This window comes from Oncorhynchus keta, chromosome 19, assembly GCF_023373465.1.
Source record: "Oncorhynchus keta strain PuntledgeMale-10-30-2019 chromosome 19, Oket_V2, whole genome shotgun sequence".
NCBI lineage: Eukaryota > Metazoa > Chordata > Actinopteri > Salmoniformes > Salmonidae > Oncorhynchus > Oncorhynchus keta.
The window spans coordinates 34,799,480-34,824,449 of record NC_068439.1 but is presented as its reverse complement, the minus strand read 5'-3'; the positions used below and the strand labels follow the sequence as shown (position 1 = coordinate 34,824,449).

The 24,970-nt window shown below is 43.9% G+C and overlaps 2 protein-coding genes across 5 annotated transcripts; one reads left to right on the top strand and one right to left on the bottom strand.

Annotated features, from left to right (window-relative positions):
• Positions 1-1,632: 1,632 nt before the first annotated feature.
• Positions 1,633-7,843, bottom strand: LOC118398116 (chromatin target of PRMT1 protein-like). Of its 4 annotated transcripts, none has more exons than XM_052470338.1 (6): positions 7,067-7,843; positions 5,519-6,399; positions 4,989-5,139; positions 4,466-4,649; positions 3,190-3,339; positions 1,633-3,030 (listed from the first exon to the last, which is right to left on the bottom strand). In XM_052470338.1, the coding sequence occupies exons 3-6, from the start codon at positions 5,127-5,129 to the stop codon at positions 2,813-2,815; spliced, it is 693 nt and encodes a 230-aa protein (XP_052326298.1). In that variant the 5' UTR covers positions 5,130-5,139; positions 5,519-6,399; positions 7,067-7,843; the 3' UTR covers positions 1,633-2,812. The 4 variants fall into 4 exon arrangements, with proteins under 4 accessions (XP_052326298.1, XP_035649049.1, XP_052326297.1 ...); XM_035793156.2 differs by having other exon boundaries at positions 6,316-6,399; XM_052470337.1 differs by having other exon boundaries at positions 6,316-6,399; positions 7,439-7,588.
• On the top strand, positions 7,368-24,869 carry LOC118398118 (SNARE-associated protein Snapin-like). Its single transcript, XM_035793160.2, has 4 exons — positions 7,368-7,588; positions 20,169-20,215; positions 22,284-22,402; positions 23,190-24,869. The coding sequence occupies exons 1-4, from the start codon at positions 7,368-7,370 to the stop codon at positions 23,295-23,297; spliced, it is 495 nt and encodes a 164-aa protein (XP_035649053.1). The 3' UTR covers positions 23,298-24,869.
• Positions 24,870-24,970: the final 101 nt, after the last annotated feature.

Genomic DNA, 24,970 nt, shown 5'->3' with positions numbered 1-24,970 from the left:
GAAATGTTCCATGCGCCCAAAAATTTTACTTCTCTCAAAAATAGATGTAATATGTTGGTCCCATGTTTCATGAACTGAAATAAAAGATCACAGAAATGTTCCATAAGCGCAAAAAGTTTATTTCAAATGTTGTGCATAAAATGTGTTTACATCCCTGTTAGTATTTCTCCTTTGCCAAGATAATTCATCCACCTGATAGGTGTGGCATATCAAGAAGCTGATTAAACAGACTGATCATTACACAGGTGCAGTTTATTATGGGAACAATAAAAGGCCACTCTAAAATGTGCAGTTTTGTCACACAACGTCAAAGATATCTGTGTTGAGGGACCGTGCAATTGGCATGCTGACTGCAGGAATGTCGACCAGAGCTGTCGCCAGAGAATTTCATGTTATTTTCTTTACCATAAGTCGCCTCCAACATCGTTTTAGAGAATTTGGCAGTACGTCCAACCGACCTCTCAACCACAGACCACGTGTATGGCTTTGTATGGGCGAGCGGTTTGCTGATGACAACATTGTGAACAGAGCGCCCCATGGAGGCGGTGTGGTTATGGCCGGGGCAGTCATAAGCTACGGACAACAAATACAAATGCATTTTATCTATAGCAATTTGAATGCACACAGATACCGTGCCAAGATCGTGAGGCCCATTGTCGTGCCATTCATCTGCCGCCATCACATGTTTCAGCATGATAATCCACAGCCTCATGTAAGGATCTGTACACAATTCCTGGAAGCTGAAAATACATACACACCAGACATGTCACCCATTGAACATGTTCGGGATGCTCTGGATTGACAATGTACCTGCCAATATCCAGCACCTTCACACAGCCATTGTCCCACAACCAAATCTATGTGAAGGAGATGTGTCACGCTGCATGAGGCAAATGGTCATACCAGATACTGACTGGTTTTCACACCGCTTCATTTAAGTATCTGTGACTAACAGATGCATATCTGTATTCTCAGTCATGTGATTAGGCCTAATGAATTTAATCCAATTGACCGATTTCCTTATATGAACTGTAACCCAGTAAAATCTTTGAAATTGTTGCATGTTGCATCTATGTTGAGTATTTAGTAATTGCTTTGTGATGAAGCCATGAGTTGAGCCATATTAATTACACAAGGGAATAGGGAGTGTTCAAGAACAAAAACAATGCTAACCACAACTACAATGCAATGTTGTACCATAGAGTGATTACAATTACTACGGAGAAACTTATGGTAAAGTCCTAACATATATCAGACATTGATATATGATCAGGTCTCTACCAATCATTGTGTGTGAGTTTGTGGCCCGCCTGTCAGCTTGCATGATTCTTGCATTCTCCTTCGACCTCTTTCATCAATAAGGTGTTTTCGGCTACAGGACTGCCGCTGACCGGCTGGTTGTTTGTCGCACCATTCTCGGTAAACCCTATACTGTCATGAGTAAAAAGCCCAGGAGGGCGTCGGTTTGAGAAACTGGATCTAGTGCGGCTGGCACCAATGATGCTGTAGGAGAGATCGATTTTTGTGAAAATGAGTGTAAATGGTGGTGAGTGTAAATGGTGATTTAGCCAAAAAGCCAAGTGTATTAGTCTTGAGAGAATAGATGGAACCAATATTCAAACAACAACTATGTTAAGAGAAGATGACAATATAAAGTTTATTCTCTTTTCTATGACACTAACCAGGTAGGAGAAGGAATTACATAGAAATTGGAGTTTAGATTGTGTCCATCTGGATGACACTATCAATCTGAAAATATTTCACTCACTTCATTAGTGTTGTGTACAACAACCACAGCTTAAAGACCATTTCAAATGTATACAATTGACACCAGGAGGGAAGACCACTCACATTTGCAACTTGATGGACATATTTTGCACCTCCTTGTGTAGTTGCTTATTTGGTATGTCTAGCATCCATACAATGCTGTTAGGGGAATATCAACTGAAGACATCAACATACTTCAATTCACCAGAAGCAAAGCTTAAGTTGGAGGCATTAAATGGGAGAAAAACAGAATGATTTCTCTAGAATTCCCCTGGTCATTTTCTTTAGATTTTTTTTTTTTACTCGAGAGTCAAATCGATGTACATTACTGCTAAAACAATAAAAGGAGCATCCATTGCTAAATACAAATCCTAACAAAAACATAGTAGTAAAAAAATAGGTTTACGAAATATGATAAGTGGATGCTAACTAGACATGATTATGGCGCGGGGGGGGGGCATGGTTCCTTCCCGAAAAAAGGAATTTGGACATAGATGCAAAGTTCAGTAATAGTCCAATTCAGCATCAAAACAGATTATGACAGGAGAGATTCTGGTCCAAAATGCAGGCCTTTCAGGAACATTGATAATATTAGTTCTTCAAGTCTCTAGTTTGGTCAGTGTCATCCATTCAAGTTGAAGATATTTGCGTTCTTCATGCACACTTGCACATACAGAAAAAGGGTTTAAAACCGCAGGTGTGTCTACGTTGCACTGATACTGATAGAATGGTCAAATCCAGATTCAGGGAAACAGTCCATTTCAAACAGTTCTTCATAGGCCCAACATTTTAGAGTGAGTTTGTATGCATGTGTGTCAGTGAGTAAGCAGGTTTCATATTTAAGCCAGAGGTTGTGATCACATCTAAAATTTTAGCCATGTAGTGCGAGACAGTGCACTCAAGAGTTTACGTATGTGCGTTTATCATTACGTTTGTGTGGAGTAATAGCACTAAACAAGCTTCTCTCCATGTCACCATGTTATCAGTACTGTCTCACTAAGGGGTCTGTTGAAGGAGTCCCTGCTCTCGTGGTGGAGGTCCAGGTTCACTCCATGCCCTCTGGGTCAGCCTGGGCCATGTACGCATCCAGCTCAGCATCCAGGTTGCCCTTGGTCTTGGACATGTAGGCGTCAAGCTGGTTGTCCAGCTGCTCGCGGGTCATCCCTGGGCCACCTCCCCTGCCCCGGCCTCCTCTTGCCCCCCCACGACCGCGGCCACCACCCCTGCCGGCAAAGCTACCACGCCCACGCAGACCGCCTCGTCCTGGAGGCAGAGAGATGGTGGTCAACAACACCAACCAAACTACGATAGAATCACAATGCGTTAACAAAATGGCTGCTGCACAAATGTTCATGTAAACAAGAAACTTGAGGCAGATTGTGACATGTCAATATACAGATTTAATTCATCTCAGCTCCATACCCCTGGCTCCCACTCCTCTTCCAGCTCCTCTTCCGAAGGCACCTCCACGACCAGCAAACCCTCCTCTCTGACGCATCCCCCTACGGTGGGCCACCCGGCCTGGACCCCCTCTGCCACGCATCTGGCCCATGCCCGGGGCAAGGCGATTCCCTATCACGACACAGGATGTAATAAAGGAACAGTTAGCTAGCGACTTAGCTGAAGGTTGATAAGTTAGCATTTAGGAATTGAACTATCACATTTCAGTTTAAGAACAAAGTTGTCAAGTGAATAGAAGAACCTTCTGCAAGCTTATCATTCACCCCCATTTCCACCACACCTAAGTAAAACAGCTAAAGTATTCCAATTCTATGAGGGGGGGGGGGCAAAAACAAAACTGTACTCCATCTTGTTTTAAGTTAGCCTTGACAGACAGGGTCAAGATGTTTGCCCATGTATTCTCTCGAATCACCTACTTCCGTTCTAGCTAGGCATGTATTCTGACAGAATAACAATTAGCGAGACTGTAAACTAATATAACTTCAAATGCTATGACCAAGATTGGTTCATTTTTATTTTATTTTTACAGAATGCCAGTATGCAACAGATATGCGACAGCAGTGCACATTTTGTGTCGGCACAATTACAAACACAGATAAATTAAAGCCAACGTTTAGACATCAGAATTATTTCAATTCATTTCACTTGAAGTATTACCTTCATTTTTAAAACATTTTATTCTAAATGGTTTCTAAAATCAATCCCCGCCACCAGGAGTGTGTAGAAACGGGTGTGGGGTGACTGTGGATAAGTAGGGACAGTGCAGCTGTTAGATCCGTCACCACATGTTCAGTTGCACAACAGTTGCCAAGATGCCGGGCCAATCAGGACAGCAGGGGGTTTATGGAGAGTGGAGTTACATGATTTAAAGCCACATTCCCTCAGGTTGAAGGGATGGATAGTAAACCAGGGGGTGAAACCATACTTTGATTGACAGCTCCACCTGGACAGACAGCTGGGGTATTCCATTCAACTCAGCAGGGGGCAATTGTTCAAGCTAGTTTACAGATGAAGTCACCCCTTAAAATATCTAAATGTGCCCTTTCCCCTATGCAAAAAAAGTACAAGGCCAACATAAAAGCTGTGGAAAGTATATTCCAGCCCCAGGGTAGAACATTTCAGTGAAAACGTTCTTGTCGTAGTCTTTCAACAATTTATTAGGCTAACATTTTCAGGTCTAACATAGTACCAACATATCAATCCAAGTAGGCTTTGCTGTGTGATACCAAATGCTCACCTCTCAGAGCCATAGCTCCCCTCAGGGCTCCTCCTCTGCCGCGGCCTCGCAGACCTCCTCTGGTCATCCCCCGCATCCCTCCAATGGAAAACCCCCGGCCTCCAGCACCCCCCCGCATCAAGGCCCCGATGGGCCGGCCCAGCCTGGCCTGGATGTTGCTCTTCCCCAGGCGTTGCTTCAGGCTCTGGGAGGGTTAGGTGGAAGATTGATACCAAGTGGCAGAGATAGGGAGGTGGTGAAGCACTCAGCATTTATGTGATCTGTATATTAACCTTTGCTCTACGGTCCCCTCTCTTACTAGGTCTGCGTCAAGCTCCTAATATATTCTGATTTCAAGTGTAAAGCCTTTTTCCCCGATCCCCACCATACACTTACATAGAACATGGCCTGTTTCCGGTGTCCCATTCCGTTCTCCTTCTCACCGGTTTAGTGCTTCTGATGTCTCCCCATTTGTTTCTATCTCAATTCATCTTAACGTGAGGAATTGCAGAAAGACTAAATGAGATGGAGCACCTTATCTCACCTGCTTGTGGTGCAGGGCGGCCTGCACAGAGGGTCTGTTCTCCATCTGCTGGGCGAGGCGACGGTTCCGGGCGCTGGCCATGTGTTGCTGCTGCATGGTGGCTCGCACACTCACCGCTGTCGGCGCCTTGTTCTTCAGCATGGTAGTGAAGCTTTGGAGGGGAGGGGGAGCGGGACAGAAGGGGGAAGAGGAGGGAAAGAGAGGATATGGAGGGGGAGGGAGGGTTCCAAATCAAGTCATTTCTCATACCATGGACACGGCCACAGGAGCTGTGGTGTGTTACGAATGCCCCACTTGTTGGCACCTCACTCTCTTTGTTTCTCTCTCTCAGTGTTAAGTATTTGACAACCCAAAATGTCTTCTGGAAGCAATTCAGCACATTTTAGGTTAAAGTAAAACAAAGTAGAAAGATGGATGAAAAGGCAGTAGAAGAAACACTGGAAGAGATGGGACAGATTGAAAGACAAGAATGAGAAAGGCAGGAGAGAACAGAAAGAGGATGTCAAGAGAGGAGAGCGATTGCCACTTACAGGCCTCCCGCCACCTTGTTTTGATGTCATCCGCCTGCGAAAAAGGCCTGGTGGAGGTTGGAGGCCCAGGACTGGAGGGGTATCTGGCAACCCAGCCACTTACAGCCCGGACCGTGCCTTGTGCTCACACCACACATGAGAATAGAAGGGGGAGAGAGAATAGAAGGGGGGCGGGGGGGGTTGGTCACGTCCGGGCTAGGACTGGGCACCTAGTCTTATAGAAAGACTTCAGAGCACAGAGAACTGAAAATTAAAGTGGTAGCAAAGAAGAGAGGAAGAGGAGACAAATGGCTAAACAAACAGTCATTTAGTTGAGAGAGAGTTGTGTGTGTAGAGAGGGTTGGAGAGGAGCGGAAGGGTGCTTTGGCACACCCTCCCCTTTTCATTGGTTTGGTCTCTCCTCTCCCATACGTACAGTATATTTTGGGTTGTGTGACACACAGAGAGGAGTGCCCGGGCATATCAGGAGTGCAGCCTGTGCCCATTCTAGGGCAGTCGCCTTACCAAGCATCACCGTTACCCTCTCTCCTTGGGTCTAAGTGTGCGCTGCTCACACAAAAGGTTGGCCCGGAGCACCATGTTTGCACTCCAAACTCTGTTTGTTAAACTTTTTGTCAGCAAGTGTTGACTACGGCATGCCTTTTGAGTGAGCGGAGCACACGTCGGCCCTGGGCAGTCTAGCGTCCATGTCTGGTCCCCAACAGTGGCCTTCCGTAGCAGAGCACACTAGGGCCATCTGTACCACTGTTTCGCCCTTCGCCTCGCTTAGTGCTGTCAGGGTGCGTAGCGCGTCTCACCGCTCATTCAGGGACTGCTTGGTGGTGCTTTTCAGCACAACTTTTTGGGAGGAGGGAGCACTCATTTTGACTTCACTGGAACTCCTTGGAACAAGCAACAGACAAGAGAGGAGGGGGGGCGGGGGGATTGTAAAGGGAGGGGGAGGTTGTAAAAGGGAGGGGGGAGAGGGGACTGGTTAGAAAAACTTCACAAGCAAGGAGATGGAAATACACCCGTGTTGGCCATTTCATCTGTGCATAACTAACTAGTTGTATAATAATTCATTATATTTAGATGGGAAAATGGTTACCGTAGTTTGTAGATCGCTAGCGTCGGCTAGTTGTGGTATCCAACTAGTTAGTTAGCATCAAACAATAATTGGATGCATAATTTGAATTAAGAAAACGCCACGGGCTCGAAATAAACATATCGTGGACATTGCTGGCACAACATAACGTTACACGTCCAGTTAATAAGAACATGTACCACATGCGTCGACTTCACTGCGTTTGAAAGACCGAGAGAGACGGGACATCTACAAAAACTACAGTAACGTTACCTATTCGCGGTAGTTAATTAAATAGCTATAAACAGCCTGTAAGCAACAACAAAAAAAGGAACCTGCAGTGTGAGCTAACGTTGGTCTGGCGTCCCCTACGAGTCTCAATATTAGTCAACGTAAATAACGTTAGCTAGCTAACTAGCTATAAACTATTTAAAATAGTAAACACTGTCTGAAACAAGTTCAGTAGACGATTGGTGGAAACTTACTTTGATCGGTGCTTGTTATGTCAATACTCGTTTCACTTGGCTAGCAAGCGAACTACTTACTAGCTGTGCTAGTTATCTTCGTTAACTTGAGCGATGAGTTAGCTAGTAGCTAAGCTAGTTGCAGCCGAAAGATCTGGATCCACTTCTCACTTGATGTTTTCTTTCGCCTTGCTCTTTCGGTTAATATTAAAATACGAACTATCCTAGCTAGCTACAATGATTAAAACAGTAACGTTATTTGATTATTATTATTTTTTTAAACTAAGAACAGCCTGTTCTCCCTAACTCCCTTCCTTACAAAATGGTGCTAACTGGCGGAAAATGGAGACGTTTTATAGCTACGTCACATAGTTACTTCCTGGAGGGGTTTACGTTTGTTGTTGTCACTGTTTTTGGAGGAGAAATGGCTGCCGCTCTAGCTGTGGTGGAGACACCGTCCGGGAAGGATGCAATTGCAGAAGGACTGCTTGACCTCCTAAAACCAGCTGTCCAGCAGCTTGATCTTCATGTACACTCAGTGAGGTGGGTAGCTAGTAGCAAGATATGTGCTTTTCCATTCACAGCTAGCTAGCTTGCTATCAAATATGATGCTTTCAAGACAACTGGGAACACCAACAAAACATGGTCAAAACTTGACGTGGATGATCTTTAGGTTTAAAAGTCCGTGTTCTAGAAAGAGGCCCGTGTTCCCAGTTGTTTTGAACGCATAAATAAGATAACCCCATCGTGATGACAGTCCAGCGATGCAGCCCTTCCTCGTCCCTAGTAGGAAGTAGGAACTCGGAAATGTCGTACTAGCTAACCGTTGAACGCAGCACGCGTAGAGACATAATAATGCGGTCTTTTTGTAGGCATTAACTCCGCGATGGTGAGTTGGACAATGCCTATGGGGAAAATGAATGGCGGTTTTGGATAAACGCAAAAAATAAGGTCTGTGCTAAAACGGCGTAGGAGATCTTATTCGTTTTTGTTCTATGGCCATCTTCAACAGCTAAAGCCACCTTTTTGAGAATTTGTAATAAAAAAAGCACATTAAGCACATAAAGGCTTCATCATTCATAAAGGTCATGCTAACTGACTGTTAACTCATAGAACAAAATGCATTTATTCCAAAACCCTATTATTTCCCCATTATTTTTTCCATAGGGACGGTTGAACGAACCAGTGGTGGTAACTCATTCTGGGTTTTAGGACTACAAGCTAGCAAGCTCTATAACTACAACCAGTTAGCAAGTCAGCGTTTCCTAGTTTCGACTTGCACGTGAATTGAGGCGTTAGTTATCAGGGACAGAGATTCCCTAAAAACATGCCGCTTCGATATATTTTCAAGTTTTATTAGTTGTACGGGATACACATGGTATACACCAGCCAACAAAATGCTTATGTGACCCCTCTCTCTCTTCAGGCAGCTTTGTTATGACTTTAACTAAGCACGTACTGTTAGAGAGAGAATACCTGCGTTATATCAGGGTGGGCATATATATATATATATATAAGTTTGGAAACACCTGCTCATTCCAGAGTTATTTATTTATTTTTTTACTATTTTCTACATTGTAATAGTGAAGAGATCCAAACTATTAAATAGAACATACATTATTTCATAGTGTTGATGTCTTTGTTATTATTCTACAATGTAGAAAATAGTAAAAATAAAGAAAATCCCTGTAGGTCTACAGGACACTGTGTATTACCATGAGTCAGTATGCCCATGAATGATACAGGGGTAAGATATACCATGAGACTGTATATGTACCATGTATAGAATAATGCTGTGCCTCCACCTGATAAGCAATAAGACGTGAAAGGTTATAATTAGCTTATTAGGAAACTACATGATACACCCACACAGTGACAAACACAACCTTTTTCCCCCATGATATATAGTAGAATTGATTCAAACTAAAGATAATGGTCAAAAATAAATTAGAATGTAAAATGAAATAAAGACATAGCAATTATCACAAAGAACAATGAGCCAAGGAGAACCACATAATAATACTGGACCTAATAAAACCCTGAGAGAAATTGTACACTGGTATAATATTAAAACCTCAAAATGAGAAAATTATTTGAATAAGATTCATAAAAAATCAACAGTATTGCAATTTTACAAATATATATATTTACATCTTAGTAATTTAGCAGACATTCTTATTCAGAGCGACTTACAGTAGGGAGTGCATACATTTTTATACTGGTCCCCCGTGGGAGTTAAACTCACAACCCTGGCATTGCAAGTGCCATGCTCAAGTGAGCCACATGGGCTATTACAAATATGGCTCAAACCCTGTAAACAGCTGAAACCCGGGGGGAAATATACTGTAGCTAAAGTTACTTTCCAAACCTAGAACCCTAGTATGCTGAAGCTAGTTTGAAACTAGTACCAGAATATATACCTAAGTTAAAAAAATGTTTTTATTTTTATTTTTTACAAACAATAAAAACCTTGGGGCGCCCTGAAATTAATATTAATAAGTTTGGCCCTTGTCCTTGGACACAGAGGGGTTAAACATTCAAGTTACCATCCATCCAGTGAAGAGAGGGGAACCGGACAGAGGGAGCGTAGGTAACCGGCATCCGTCAATGAGAGGACCAGGCCCTCCACAGGATTTAACAGGTGAAAAATCAACTAGGGAGCTCCATCGGTGCCGAGAGAGAACTTGCACAACAACTGCAGGAAGCCGGTGATGATGTAGTGGTAGGATCAATAGGATCCTGCTGGTAGAGTAGGTAGCTGTACCGACTAGCTTGGCTAGCCAGCATGTCGTTCGACTGTCCCTCGAGGATGATGACTAATCCGGTGAACCACAAAATTAAACAAGAATAGTGAGTGAAAAGGAACTGGCTACACTCATACCGCCCCTGACTATTAAACAAAAAGCTAATTGAACAAGGAACTTCAGTGTCTCAACACTCTAGCGAAATCTGTCGTTGTTCCCCAAGATCACCTCAGTCCAACTCCCGCGTACCCGCCCAATCTACTTCATGCCACACCTTTTTTTTTTCTCACCTTTTTTTAACCAGGTAGGCTAGTTGAGAACAACTCATTTGCGACCTGGCCAAGATAAAGCATAGCAGTGTGAACAGACAACACAGAGTTACACATGGAGTAAACAATTAACAAGTAAATAACACAGTAGAAAAAAAGGGGAGTCTATATACAATGTGTGCAAAAGGCATGAGGAGGTAGGCGAATAATTACAATATTGCAGATTAACACTGGAGTGATAAATGATCAGATGATCATGTACAGATAGAGATATTGGTGTGCAAAAGAGCAGAAAAGTAAATAAATAAAAACTGTGGGGATGAGGTAGGTGAAAATGGGTGGGCTATTTACCAATAGATTATGTACAGCTGCAGCGATCGGTTAGCTGCTCAGATAGCTGATGTTTGAAGTTGGTGAGGGAGATAAAAGTCTCCAACTTCAGCGATTTTTGCAATTCGTTCCAGTCACAGGCAGCAGAGTACTGGAACGAAAGGCGGCCGAATGAGGTGTTGGCTTTAGGGATGATCAGTGAGATACACCTGCTGGAGCGCGTGCTACAGATGAGTGTTGCCATCGTGACCAGTGAACTGAGATAAGGCGGAGCTTTACCTAGCATGGCCTTGTAGATGACCTGGAGCCAGTGGGTCTGGCGACGAATATGTAGCGAGGGCCAGCTGACTAGAGCATACAAGTCGCAGTGGTGGGTAGTATAAGGTGCTTTAGTGACAAAACGGATGGCACTGTGATAAACTGCATCCAGTTTGCTGAGAAGAGTGTTGGAAGCAATTTTGTAGATGACATCGCCGAAGTCGAGGATCGGTAGGATAGTCAGTTTTACTAGGGTAAGCTTGGCAGCGTGAGTGAAGAAGGCTTTGTTGCGGAATAGAAAGCCGACTCTTGATTTGATTTTCGATTGGAGATGTTTGATATGGGTCTGGAAGGAGAGTTTGCAGTCTAGCCAGACACCTAGGTACTTATAGGTGTCCACATATTCAAGGTCGGAACCATCCAGTGTGGTGATGCTAGTCGGGCATGCGGGTGCAGGCAGCGATCGGTTGAAAAGCATGCATTTGGTTTTACTAGCGTTTAAGAGCAGTTGGAGGCCACGGAAGGAGTGTTGTATGGCATTGAAGCTCGTTTGGAGGTTAGATAGCACAGTGTCCAATGACGGGCCGAAAGTATATAGAATGGTGTCGTCTGCGTAGAGGTGGATCAGGGAATCGCCCGCAGCAATAGCAACATCATTGATATATACAGAGAAAAGAGTCGGCCCGAGAATTGAACCCTGTGGCACCCCCATAGAGACTGCCAGAGGACCGGACAGCATGCCCTCCGATTTGACACACTGAACTCTGTCTGCAAAGTAATTGGTGAACCAGGCAAGGCAGTCATCCGAAAAACCGAGGCTACTGAGTCTGCCGATAAGAATATGGTGATTGACAGAGTCGAAAGCCTTGGCAAGGTTGATGAAGACGGCTGCACAGTACTGTCTTTTATCGATGGCGGTTATGATGTCGTTTAGTACCTTGAGTGTGGCTGAGGTGCACCCGTGACCGGCTCGGAAACCAGATTGCATAGCGGAGAAGGTACGGTGGGATTCGAGATGGTCAGTGACCTGTTTGTTGACTTGGCTTTCGAAGACCTTAGATAGGCAGGGCAGAATGGATATAGGTCTGTAACAGTTTGGGTCCAGGGTGTCTCCCCCTTTGAAGAGGGGGATGACTGCGGCAGCTTTCCAATCCTTACATGGACAGTTCTGTATGGGGACGCAGGCAGTTCCAGAACGCAGACATGACTATTGCCACACGTAATAAATTACATCCAGTCTTTAAAGGGGGTTACAATTCCAATTACTTGCAGGTTCCTTCTCGAAATGCAACAACAATAAGAAATGATCAAATATAAGAATGCAAACATAAAGGAAATGGCTCAGTAGAATAGGAAAATATTTGAGCATATGTATAATAAAGGAAGGCACCATTTATATTCCAATATTTGGGTACAAGTGTCTAAATTGTACAGTATTTAGCAATTATAATAAGAGTCTGGTTGTAACATTTGTGTTGTGTGTGCATGATAGAGTGCATGTGTGCTAAGGTGCAGAGAATCAGAGCAGATGGTCAGTCCAGTTCAAGTGTTCAGCAGTCTAATGACTTGTAGATAGGAACTGTCTCTGAGCCTTTTGGTATCAGACCGATCAGACCTTCCGACACCGTCCACCTGATGGTATGGGAGTGAACAGCTCATGGCTGGGGTGTGTGGGGTCCTTAACAATGCTGCAGGCCTTCCTCAGGCACAGTTTTGAGTAAATGTCCTGGATGGGTGGGAGCATGGTCCCAGTGATGTACTGGGCCATCTTCACCCCCCGCTGGAGGGCTTTGCGGTCGTGGACGGAGCAATTCCTGTACCAGGCCATGATACAACCGGTCAGGACGCTCTTGAGAGTGCATTGGTAGTATTTGGAGAGAATCCCGGGATGGCATGCTGAATTTCTTTAGCCGCCTTAGGAAGTAGAGATGCTGTTGCGCCCTCTTGACAAGAGTGGTGGTGTTGTTGGTCCATGTCAAGTCATCGGTGATGTGGATGCAGAAGAACTTAAAACTGCTGACTCTCTGTACTGCAGTCCCGTTCTTGTGGATTGGGGCATGATCCCTCCTCTGCTTCCTGAAGTCAACAATGAAATCCTTTGTTTTGCTGACATTGAGGGAGAGGTTGTTGTCCTGGCACCAGAATGCCAGTTCACTTATCTCCTCCCTATAGGCTGACTTTAAGAGTCAGTATGGAGGAGGTGTTGTTACCAATCCTCACAGCCTGTGGTCTGACCATCAGGAAGTCCAGGGCCCAGTTGCAGAGGGTGGTATCCAGATCCAGGGCTCTGAGCTTTGTGTCGAGCTTAGAGGGAACAATAGTTTTGAATGCTCAACTGTAGTCACTGAACGGCATTCTCACATAAGGTGTTCCTTTTGTCCAGATGTGTTACAGCTGTGTGAATAGCGATGGAAATGGCATCTTCCGTGGATCTGTTGGAGCGGTAGGTAAATTGGAGTGGGTCCAGCATGCGTGGCCTGCTGGCCATGATCAGCACCTTGAAGCACTTCATGATGACCGGGGTGAGTGCGACAGGGCGATAGTCCTGTTAGCCTTGTTTTTATTGGGCACTGGGATGATGGTGGTCTCCTTGAAGCAGGTGGGGAATACAACTTGGGAGAGGAAGAGGTTGAAGATGTCCGAGAAGACTCCCGCCAGCTCTTCAGCACACACTCTGAGGAAGCGGCCAGGGATGCCATCTGGACTGGCGGCTTTGTGAGTTTTCACTCTTCAGAGTTTTCTCGGAGAGCAAAAGCACCTGGTCCTCCGAAGCAGTGAGTCTTCCTGAATGGCTATTGTCTGCCTCAAACCGAGTATAGAATGTGTTAAGCTCGTCTGGGAGGGAGGCTTAGGTGGGCACGACACAGTTGGATTTGCCTTTCTAGTCCCTAATGGTCTATAATCCTTCCCACATGCGTTGCGAGTCTGAGTTGTCTTTTTGCATCCCTAATGGATTTGTGGAGCTCGTACGTTCTTGCCCTGTGTGTGTTGTACGCCATCGAGTCATTGGGGTTCGTTCTGCTGGCATTGAATGCTGCAGTACGGGCTCTCAGCATGGTATGGATTAGAGGTCAACCGATTAATCGGAATGGCCAATTTAATTAGGGCCGATTTCAAGTTTTCTTAACAATCGGAAATTGGTCATTTTGGACGCCGATTTAAAAAAAAAAATATATAGATATTTTTTTACACCTTTGTTTAATCTTTATTTAACTAGGCAAGTCAGTTAAGAACACATTCTTATTTTCAATGACGGCCTAGGAACTGTGGGTTAACTGCCTTGTTCAGGGGCAGAAAGACAGATTTTTACATTGTCAGCTCAGGGATTCAATCTTGCAACCTTACGGTTAACTAGTCCAATGCTCTAACCTCCTGCCTCACGAGGAGCCTGCCTGTTATGCAAATTCAGTAAGAAGCCAAGGTAAATTGCTAGCTACCATTAAACTTAATCAATCATAATCACTAGTTATAACTACACATGGTTTATGATTGCACAACTGACTCACTGTATCCCAAACACTCTGAACCCATTTACTTTCTATCTCTCTTTGATTTTTATTTTGTTTATACCTTCCGGAAACCTGCCTCACCCACTGTGATACGGAATCGCTATCACTTTAAATTTTTATTTTATTTTTATGACACACTCAAGAACCTCCAAACGCTAACCAGCTAACTAGCTACAAGCTATTTAGTCATTGTTAGTTTAAAAAAAAAAAAAAAAAAAAACCTGGATAACACTCGCCAGCCCAGCTTCCCTGCCCATCCACCGCTGCCCCCTGGACACTGATCTCTTGGCTACATAGCTGACGCACGCTGGACTGTCCATTAATCACGGTACTCCATTCTGCTTGTTTGTTTTATCTGTCGGCCCAGTTGCCTAGTCAACGCCATTTTACCTGCTGTTTGTTGTGCTAGCTGATTAGCCTCGCCTACTGTTTTTAGCTAGCTTTCCCAATTCAACACCTGTGATTACTGTATGCCTCGCTGTATGTCTCTCCCAAATGTCAATATGCCTTGTATACTGTTGTTCAGGTTAGTTATCATTGTTTTAGTTCACAGTGGAGCCCCTAGATCCACTCTGCATACCCCTGTTACCTCCTTTGTCCCACCCCCCACACATGCGGTGACCTCACCCATTACAACCAGCATGTCCAGAGATACAACCTCTCTCATCATCACCCAGTGCCTGGGCTTACCTCCGCTGTACCCGCACCCCACCATACCCCTGTCTGCGCATTATGCCCTGAATATATTCTACCATGCCCAGAAACCTGCTCCTCTTATCCTCTGCCCCCAACGCTCTAGGCGACCAGTTTTGATAGCCTTTAGCCGCACCCTCATACTACTCCTTCTCTGTTCCGCGGGTGATGTGGAGGTAAACCCAGGCCCTGCATGTCCCCAGGTACCCTCATTTGTTGACTTCTGTGATCGAAAAAGTATTGGTTTTATGCATGTCAACATCAGAAGCCTCCTCCCTAAGTTTGTTTTACTCACTGCTTTAGCACACTCTGCTAACCCTGATGTCCTTGCCGTGTCTGAATCCTGGCTCAGGAAGGCCACCAAAAATTCAGAGATTTCCATACCCAACTATAACATCTTCCGTCAAGATAGAACTGCCAAAGGGGGCGGAGTCGCAGTCTACTGCAGAGATAGCCTGCAAAGTAATGTCATACTTTCCAGGTCCATACCCAAACAGTTTGAACTACTAATTTTGAAAATTACTCTCTCCAGAAACAAGTCTCTCACTGTTGCCGCCTGCTACCGACCCCGTCAGCTCCCAGCTGTGCCCTGGACACCATTTGTGAATTGATCGCCCCCATCTAGCTTCAGAGTTTGTTCTGTTAGGTGACCTAAACTGGGATATGCTTAACACCCCGGCAGTCCTACAATCTAAGCTAGATGCCCTCAATCTCACGCAAATCATCAAGGAACCCACCAGGTACAACCCTAACTCTGTAAACAAGGGCACCCTCATAGACGTCATCCTGACCAACTGGCCCTCCAAATATACCTCCGCTGTCTTCAACCAGGATCTCAGCGATCACTGCCTCATCGCCTGTATCCGCCACGGAGCCGCAGTCAAACGACCACCCCTCATCACTGTCAAACGCTCCCTAAAACACTTCTGTGAGCAGGCCTTTCTAATCGACCTGGCCCGTGTATCCTGGAAGGACATTGACCTCATCCCGTCAGTTGAGGATGCCTGGTCATTCTTTAAAAGTAACTTCCTCACCATTTTGGATAAGCATGCTCCGTTCAAAAAATGCAGAACCAAGAACAGATACAGCCCTTGGTTCACTCCAGACCTGACTGCCCTCGACCAGCACAAAAACATCCTGTGGCGGACTGCAATAGCATCGAATAGCCCCGTGATATGCAACTGTTCAGGGAAGTCAGGAACCAATACACGCAGTCAGTCAGGAAAGCTAAGGCCAGCTTCTTCAGGCAGAAGTTTGCATCCTGTAGCTCCAACTCCAAAAAGTTCTGGGACACTGTGAAGTCCATGGAGAACAAGAGCACCTCCTCCCAGCTGCCCACTGCACTGAGGCTAGGAAACACGGTCTCCACCGATAAATCCATGATTATCGAAAACTTCAATAAGCACTTCTCAACGGCTGGCCATGCCTTCCGCCTGGCTACTCCAACCTCGGCCAACAGCTCCGCCCCCCCCGTAGTTCCTCACCCAAGCCTCTCCAGGTTCTCCTTTACCCAAATCCAGATAGCAGATGTTCTGAAAGAGCTGCAAAACCTGGACCCGTACAAATCAGCTGGGCTTGACAATCTGGACCCGCTATTTCTGAAACTATCTGCCGCCATTGTCGCAACCCCTATTACCAGCCTGTTCAACCTCTCTTTCATATCGTCTGAGATCCCCAAGGATTGGAAAGCTGCTGCAGTCATCCCCCTCTTCAAAGGGGGAGACACCCTGGACCCAAACTGCTATAGACCTATATCCATCCTGCCCTGCCTATCTAAGGTCTTCGAAAGCCAAGTCAACAAACAGGTCACTGACCATCTCGAATCCCACCGTACCTTCTCCGCTGTGCAATCTGGTTTCCGAGCCGGTCACGGGTGCACCTCAGCCACACTCAAGGTACTAAATGATATCATAACCGCCATCGATAAAAGACAGTACTGTGCAGCCGTCTTCATCGACCTCGCCAAGGCTTTCGACTCTGTCAATCACCAAATTCTTATCGGCAGACTCAACAGCCTCGGTTTTTCGGATGACTGCCTTGCCTGGTTCACCAATTACTTTGCAGACAGAGTTCAGTGTGTCAAATCAGAGGGCATGCTGTCCGGTCCTCTGGCAGTTTCTATGGGGGTGCCACAGGGTTCAATTCTCGGGCCGACTCTTTTCTCTGTATATATCAATGATGTTGCTCTTGCTGCGGGCGATTCCCTGATCCACCTCTACGCAGACGACACCATTCTATATACTTTCGGCCCGTCATTGGACACTGTGCTATCAAACCTCCAAACGAGCTTCAATGCCATACAGCACTCCTTCCGTGGCCTCCAACTGCTCTTAAACGCGAGTAAAACCAAATGCATGCTTTTCAACCGATCGCTGCCTGCACCCGCATGCCCGACTAGCATCACCACCCTGGATGGTTCCAACCTTGAATATGTGGACATCTATAAGTACCTAGGTGTCTGGCTAGACTGCAAACTCTCCTTCCAGACTCACATCAAACATCTCCAATCAAAAATCAAATCCAGAGTCGGCTTTCTATTCCGCAACAAAGCCTCCTTCACTCACGCTGCCAAGCTTACCCTAGTAAAACTGACTATCCTACCGATCCTCGACTTCGGCGATGTCATCTACAAAATGGCTTCCAACACTCTACTCAGCAAACTGGATGCAGTCTATCACAGTGCCATCCGTTTTGTCACTAAAGCACCTTATACCACCCACCACTGCGACTTGTATGCTCTAGTCGGCTGGCCCTCGCTACATATTCGTCGCCAGACCCACTGGCTCCAGGTCATCTACAAGTCCATGCTAGGTAAAGCTCCGCCTTATCTCAGTTCACTGGTCACGATGGCAACACCCATCCGTAGCACGCGCTCCAGCAGGTGTATCTCACTGATCATCCCTAAAGCCAACACCTCATTTGGCCGCCTTTCGTTCCAGTACTCTGCTGCCTGTGACTGGAACGAATTGCAAAATCGCTGAAGTTGGAGACTTTTATCTCCCTCACCAACTTCAAACATCAGCTATCCGAGCAGCTAACCGATCACTGCAGCTGTACATAGTCTATAGGTAAATAGCTCACCCTTTTTCACCTACCTCATTCCCATACTGTTTTTATACTGTTTTTATTTATTTACTTTTCTGCTCTTTTGCACACCAATATCTCTACCTGTACATGCCCATCTGATCATTTATCACTCCAGTGTTAATCTGCAAAATTGTATTATTCGCCTACCTCCTCATGCCTTTTGCACACATTGTATATAGACTGCCCATTTTTTTCTACTGTGTTATTGACTTGCTAATTGTTTACTCCATGTGTAACTCTGTGTTGTCTGTTCACACTGCTATGCTTTATCTTGGCCAGGTCGCAGTTGCAAATGAGAACTTGTTCTCAACTAGCCTACCTGGTTAAATAAAGGTGAAATAAAAAAAAATAAAAAAAATGATATTTATTTATAGTTTATCTAGCGTGTCCTGCGTTGCAGTGCGCATTCGTGAAAAAGGGCTGTCGTTGCTCCAACGTGTACCTAACCATAAACATCAATGCCTTTCTTAAAATTAATACGCAGAAGTATATTTTTAAACATGCATATTTAGCTACAAGAAATCCAGGTTAGCAGGCATTATTAACCTGGTGAAATTGTGTCACTTCTCTTGCGTTCATTGCACGCAGAGTCAGGGTGGGTATATGCAACAGTTTGGGCCGCCTGGCTCATTGCTAACTAATTTGCCAGAATTTTACGTAATTATGACATAACATTGAAGGTTGTGCAATGTAACAGGAATATTTAGACTGATGGATGCCACCCGTTAGATAAAATACGGAATGGTTCCGTATTTCACTGAAATAATAAATGTCTTGTTTTCGAGATGATAGTTTCCGGATTCGACCATATTAATGACCTAAGGCTCGTATTTATGTGTGTTATTATGTTATAATTAAGTCTATGATTTGATAGAGCAGTCTGACTGAGCGGTGGTAGGCAGCAGCAGGCTCGTAAGCATTCATTCAAACTGCACTTTTGTGCGTTTTGCCAGCAGCTCTGCTGTTTATGACTTCAAGCCTATCAACTCCCGATATTAGGCTGGTGTAACGATGTGATGTGAAATGGCTAGCTAGTTAGTGGGGTGCGCACTAATAGGGTTTCAAACGTCACTGAGACTTGGAGTAGTTGTTCCCCTCTGCTAGGGTAACGCTGCTTTGAGGGTGGCTGTTGTCGTTGTGTTCCTGGTTCGAGCCCAGGGAGGAGCGAGGAGAGGGACGGAAGTTATACTGTTACACTAGGAATACTAAAGTGCCTATAAGAACATCCAATAATCAAAGGTATATGAAATACAAATGGTATAGACAGAAACAGTCCTATAATTCCTATAACTACAACCTAAAACTTCTTACCTGGGAATATTGAAGACTCATGTTAAAAGGAACCACCAGCTTTCATATGTTCTCATGTTCTAGGCAAGGAGCTTAAACGTTAGCTTTCTTACATGGCACATATTGCACTTTTACTTTCTTCTCCAACACTTTGTTTTTGCATTATTTAAACCAAATTGAACGCGTTTCATTATTTATTTGAGACTAAATTGATTTTACTGATGTATTATATTAAGTTAAAAGAAGTGTTCATTCAGTATTGTTGTAGTTGTCATTATTACAAATACATTTTTTTTTTTTTTAAGCGACCGATTAATCGGTATCGGCTTTTTGGTCCTCCAATAATCGCTATCATCATCAATCATAATCGGTCGACCTCTAGTACGGATATCTCCGTTCATCCAGGGATTTTGGTTGGGGTATGTCCGGATTGTAATTGTGCATACAACATAATCAACACATTTCCTAATGAAGCCTGTGACTGCGAATGTATATTCCTTAACATTGATGATGAGTCTTGGGTGATCTTTGAACATATTCCAATCAGTATACTCAAAAACAGTCCTGCATTATTGAATCTGCCTCCTGTGCTCAGTGCCTCACTATTCTCTGTGTTGGTGGTTCAGCTACAACTTTTTCATAGCAAGTTAAGAACTTACGTAGCAGGTTTGGAGAATTAGGTTAGGAAAAGGGTTAGGGTTAGAGAAAATGCTCTCCTAACCTGCTATGAAAAGTCACTTGTATTCAAGAGGCGTGTTTTTAGGGAGGTACATTCTGGATGTCTCCTTTCCTTATTACTTTGTTACTTGCTGTAGCCCAAGTAGGCCTATGCTACAGATGTCAATGGAGTCTGCTGTAACCACTCTTTGTCTGTTGTAGTAGCAATGATTGTAACTTTACTATTTTTCTCTATGAATAATGCTATTGTGTTTTCTTGTTATAGGGAAAGCCAGGTGGAACTACGAGAACACATAGACAATCTAGCCACAGGTAAAATGATTTACTTTTACATGCTTATTATGCCTTCCCGGGGGAACAGGAAAGTGGAGTGGTGCTAGGTTAATGCACTTGACCCTGTGAAAGAAAGCCCTTAGCCAAGCCCATGGAAACCAGTGTGTGAGACAGGCAAACGCTGCTGTGATGTGACCAGTACAACCACAGATTTTGACGCTTGTGTAAAGCTTCTACAAGCTCATGTGCTGCCTGGGGGTAATTAAATTGAAAGAGGTACAGTGCCTTGCGAAAGTATTCGGCCCCCTTGAACTTTGCGACCTTTTGCCACATTTCAGGCTTCAAACATAAAGATATAAAACTGTATTTTTTTGTGAAGAATCAACAACAAGTGGGACACAATCATGAAGTGGAACGACATTTATTGGATATTTCAAACTTTTTAACAAATCAAAAACTGAAAAATTGGGTGTGCAAAATTATTCAGCCCCTTTAAGTTAATACTTTGTAGCGCCACCTTTTGCTGCGATTACAGCTGTAAGTCGCTTGGGATATGTCTCTATCAGTTTTGCACATCGAGAGACTGAATTTTTTCCCATTCCTCCTTGCAAAACAGCTCGAGCTCAGTGAGGTTGGATGGAGAGCATTTGTGAACAGCAGTTTTCAGTTCTTTCCACAGATTCTCGATTGGATTCAGGTCTGGACTTTGACTTGGCCATTCTAACACCTGGATATGTTTATTTTTGAACCATTCCATTGTAGATTTTGCTTTATGTTTTGGATCATTGTCTTGTTGGAAGACAAATCTCCATCCCAGTCTCAGGTCTTTTGCAGACTCCATCAGGTTTTCTTCCAGAATGGTCCTGTATTTGGCTCCATCCATCTTCCCATCAATTTTAACCATCTTCCCTGTCCCTGCTGAAGAAAAGCAGGCCCAAACCATGATGCTGCCACCACCATGTTTGACAGTGGGGATGGTGTGTTAAGGGTGATGGGCTGTGTTGCTTTTACGCCAAACATAACGTTTTGCATTGTTGCCAAAAAGTTAAATTTTGGTTTCATCTGACCAGAGCACCTTCTTCCACATGTTTGGTGTGTCTCCCAGGTGGCTTGTGGCAAACTTTAAACAACACGTTTTATGGATATCTTTAAGAAATGGCTTTCTTCTTGCCACTCTTCCATAAAGGCCAGATTTCTGCAATATACGACTGATTGTTGTCCTATGGACAGAGTCTCCCACCTCAGCTGTAGATCTCTGCAGTTCATCCAGAGTGATCATGGGCCTCTTGGATGCATCTCTGATCAGTATTCTCCTTGTATGAGCTGAAAGTTTAGAGGGACGGCCAGGTCTTGGTAGATTTGCAGTGGTCTGATACTCCTTCCATTTCAATATTATCGCTTGCACAGTGCTCCTTGGGATGTTTAAAGCTTGGGAAATCTTTTTGTATCCAAATCCGGCTTTAAACTTCTTCACAACAGTATCTCGGACCTGCCTGGTGTGTTCCTTGTTCTTCATGATGCTCTCTGCGCTTTTAACGGACCTCTGAGACTATCACAGTGCAGGTGCATTTATACGGAGACTTGATTACACACAGGTGGATTGTATTTATCATCATTAGTCATTTAGGTCAACATTGGTTCATTGAGAGATACTCACTGAACTTCTGGAGAGAGTTTGCTGCACTGAAAGTAAAGGGGCTGAATAATTTTGCACGCCCAATTTTTCAGTTTTTGATTTGTTAAAAAAGTTTGAAATATCCAATAAATGTCGTTCCACTTCATGATTGTGTCCCACTTGTTGTTGATTCTTCACAAAAAAAATACAGTTTTATATCCTTATGTTTGAAGCCTGAAATGTGGCAAAAGGTCGCAAAGTTCAAGGGGGCCGAATACTTTCGCAAGGCACTGTATATCCTTTATTCAGAACCTGTGATTTTCATGAGAGCATAAAAAAAAGTTGTTTAATTATATACAGAATCAATCCTACAGTTGAAGGTATGAATGAGACCTGAATACCTTACCAAATGGCTGCTGTCTTTTATCAATTTTCTTTATGGTTAGCCAAACCATCCTGTCAGTCATCCTCAGCTCATCCCTTCATTTTTAGAGTTGTGCAGGATAAATGAGCACCAGAAGGTGGTGCTCGACCTGGACCCCTATGTGAAAAAGCTGCTGAATGTGAGACGCAGGGTGGTGCTGGTCAACAACATACTACAGAATGCTCAGGTCAGTGGCTCAAAGCAAGAGCTTGGATGCTTTTCTTTCTTATTTGCCTGTGCTGTTTTGTGGGCCTTCTTTTACTCCTGTCATTTTACCTAACACTCTTTTTATGTGTCACTGTGTCCAATTTCTCTTCATTATTTCTCTTCATATGACACGGACCTGCCAGTAGATTGTCGACTTGATTCATGATGACAGCTAGCTAAGATTTTGGAAGTATGATTTTGACAGTCCAATCAAAGCTACTTGACGTCATTTTATCTGTGGCCAATGACCTTGAGCCTTCTTGAATGGGCACTTCTAATGTAACTCTATGGCAGCACCCAAAGGGCTAGAATTTTCGAGGTATACCCTTAGACTTGGCAGTGATGCAGTGTCCCCATGAGTGACAGAACACTGAGCCAATCACAGCGCAACGCTCCATATTTTCTGCTGGCTTGCCCCACCACCACAGAAAGCACTGAGTTTGGCTGAAACACCTGCATTTTGGAGCTGCCTTACAACCACAAGTCTCTTTTTTTTCTTCTTGAGTATGCGACTTTATTAACTAAATTCTATATTTTTTAAATTACATTCTTTGCAAATTGATATGTGACACGTATTAATGCCAAAATAACATGCAAAACAGGCAAGTCCAAAACATTTTTTATTTTATATTTTATTTTATCTAAAAATGTGGGGCTCAGGCCATGAATGACGGGTCGCCACTGCTCAGGTGGTATATTATTTCAAACTTCTGACTTTCAACATTCAATGCTCACTTGAATTTCACTCACTCTTTCTCCCTCTCTAGGAACGGCTGCGACGGCTCAATCACAATGTCGCCAAGGAGACGGCGCGTCGAAAGACCATGCTGGAGACCTCTGGAGCGTTCACTCCTCGGTCGCCTAGTAAACCATGACCACAGCCTCACTCCTCAGCCTGGAAAACAACAGAACTTGTCTGCCTTCCTCCTGGACTTAATAAAGTTTTCACATTCTACTTTCCACTGGGGTTGGGCGGTATCCAGATTTTCATACCTTCATACCGTTCCTGTACCATACCGGGGTATACGGGATTACCGTCAGTGTGCACAAGGGGCGCTATTTATTTTCAAATGTAAATAGTGTATATATATGTGTGTGTGTGTGTGTGTGTTGGGGTCCCAACAAATTACTAGTGAATTCCCATAGCGGATGCTAGTTAAATGCTAATAAGCGCAAGCAAACATAAACGAATTGCAAGGACAGATAACAATCTCAAAAGGCTACTCACAGTTTGCTGTAGTACAAAATAAATATTAGATAGCAGGGATATTGATCCATTAGGGATTGATTGTCTTTGCTGTAACCTAGAAGCTTGATCTAGCTGCATAGCTGGAGTCCTGAGAATATAATTTATTTGGCACATCATAGATGGTTAACTTTTATGCCGTGGCATAGCAAACGGTATTGAAAATCATACCATCTGTATTTCAAAATGTCCCGGTATACGGTATATTGCCCAAGCCTGCGCTATGAGAGTGGGTGGAATATTTCTTTCCATTCTCACAGACTATGCTCATTTTACCTGCTGAAACGCCGACCTTACCTCTGCTTTGTGCTAATGTTCAACGAGTACATATCTTGTATAGTCATAAATTACTAATTTACAATAAGCCAAAAGCAATAAGAAACAGGAGCGCTTTGCTTCAGAAACGGACACAAGTTGATACAATGTTAAGATTGTGCAAGCTAAAATTAGAATTGAAAATAAAAATAATTTGAAAGCGATCTAAAGTCATGCTTTTCACCATTGCATATATGCACAGCTTTGCTATGGCCACAGGAGGGCATGGTTCATCCTTAACACATGACACTGTTTGACTAAGGTTTGCCAATCAATCACTTGTCACACTATTTTTCACATAGTTCATGAAAATGAATTAAACAATGCATTTAATATGTTCAGACATTGCAACTCAAATAGGATTAAGTGTAGAACCATGGGTGGCTGGTTATCCTCAAGAAATGTGAGTTTAAATGCTTTGGGGCGTACAGATTTTTACGAACCTCTTTCCAGAATGTGTGAATGGATGCCTCTTCATTCCATTCAAAGCTATGCCCACATATATGTAATTGATGGAACCGGTTTCTCTGAAGGGTGATGTATTTTTTGTCTCTATGGACTCTGTAACTAGACCGGGCAATATAATATAGTGCAGAAAAAAAAAGATGCAAGGAATGTTTGGAAACAGCCGTCACTGTTTCACGCTTCGAGCAGCAGCTGATATGCACCGCTGCCTGATACGGTGTGTCAACCCTTTTTTTCTTGATGTCAAATCGAATTTTATTGGTTGCAATACACATATTTTGCTGATGTTATCGCAGGTGCAGCGAAGTGCTTATGTTTCTAGCTCCGACAGTGTAGTAATACCTAATAGTACAAAACATCATGTTAGTGACAACATCTGTACTCAGTTGATGCAATTGAATAAAACAGAAGCATTACTATTTTCCGGTCCTTTATATTGTGAATTGTGCAAATACTCTGTTAGTGTATACATTTTAGTTTAAGGAAATTGTATTAGTAATACTGTCACGACATTGTCGTATT

Coding starts and splice junctions, on each gene's coding strand:
- LOC118398116 (XM_035793156.2), bottom strand. CDS start 6,380: ATGAGTGCTCCCTCCTCCCAAAAAGTTGTGCTGAAAAGCACCACCAAG. Junction 5,140..6,315: donor AAGCAGTCCCTGAATGAGCG/GTGAGACGCGCT, acceptor TCCCCTCCAAAG/CTTCACTACCATGCTGAAGA. Junction 3,031..3,189: donor AAGAGGAGTGGGAGCCAGGG/GTATGGAGCTGA, acceptor CTCTGCCTCCAG/GACGAGGCGGTCTGCGTGGG.
- LOC118398118 (XM_035793160.2), top strand. CDS start 7,368: ATGGTGCTAACTGGCGGAAAATGGAGACGTTTTATAGCTACGTCACAT. Junction 20,216..22,283: donor CATAGACAATCTAGCCACAG/GTAAAATGATTT, acceptor CTTCATTTTTAG/AGTTGTGCAGGATAAATGAG. Junction 22,403..23,189: donor ACATACTACAGAATGCTCAG/GTCAGTGGCTCA, acceptor CTCCCTCTCTAG/GAACGGCTGCGACGGCTCAA.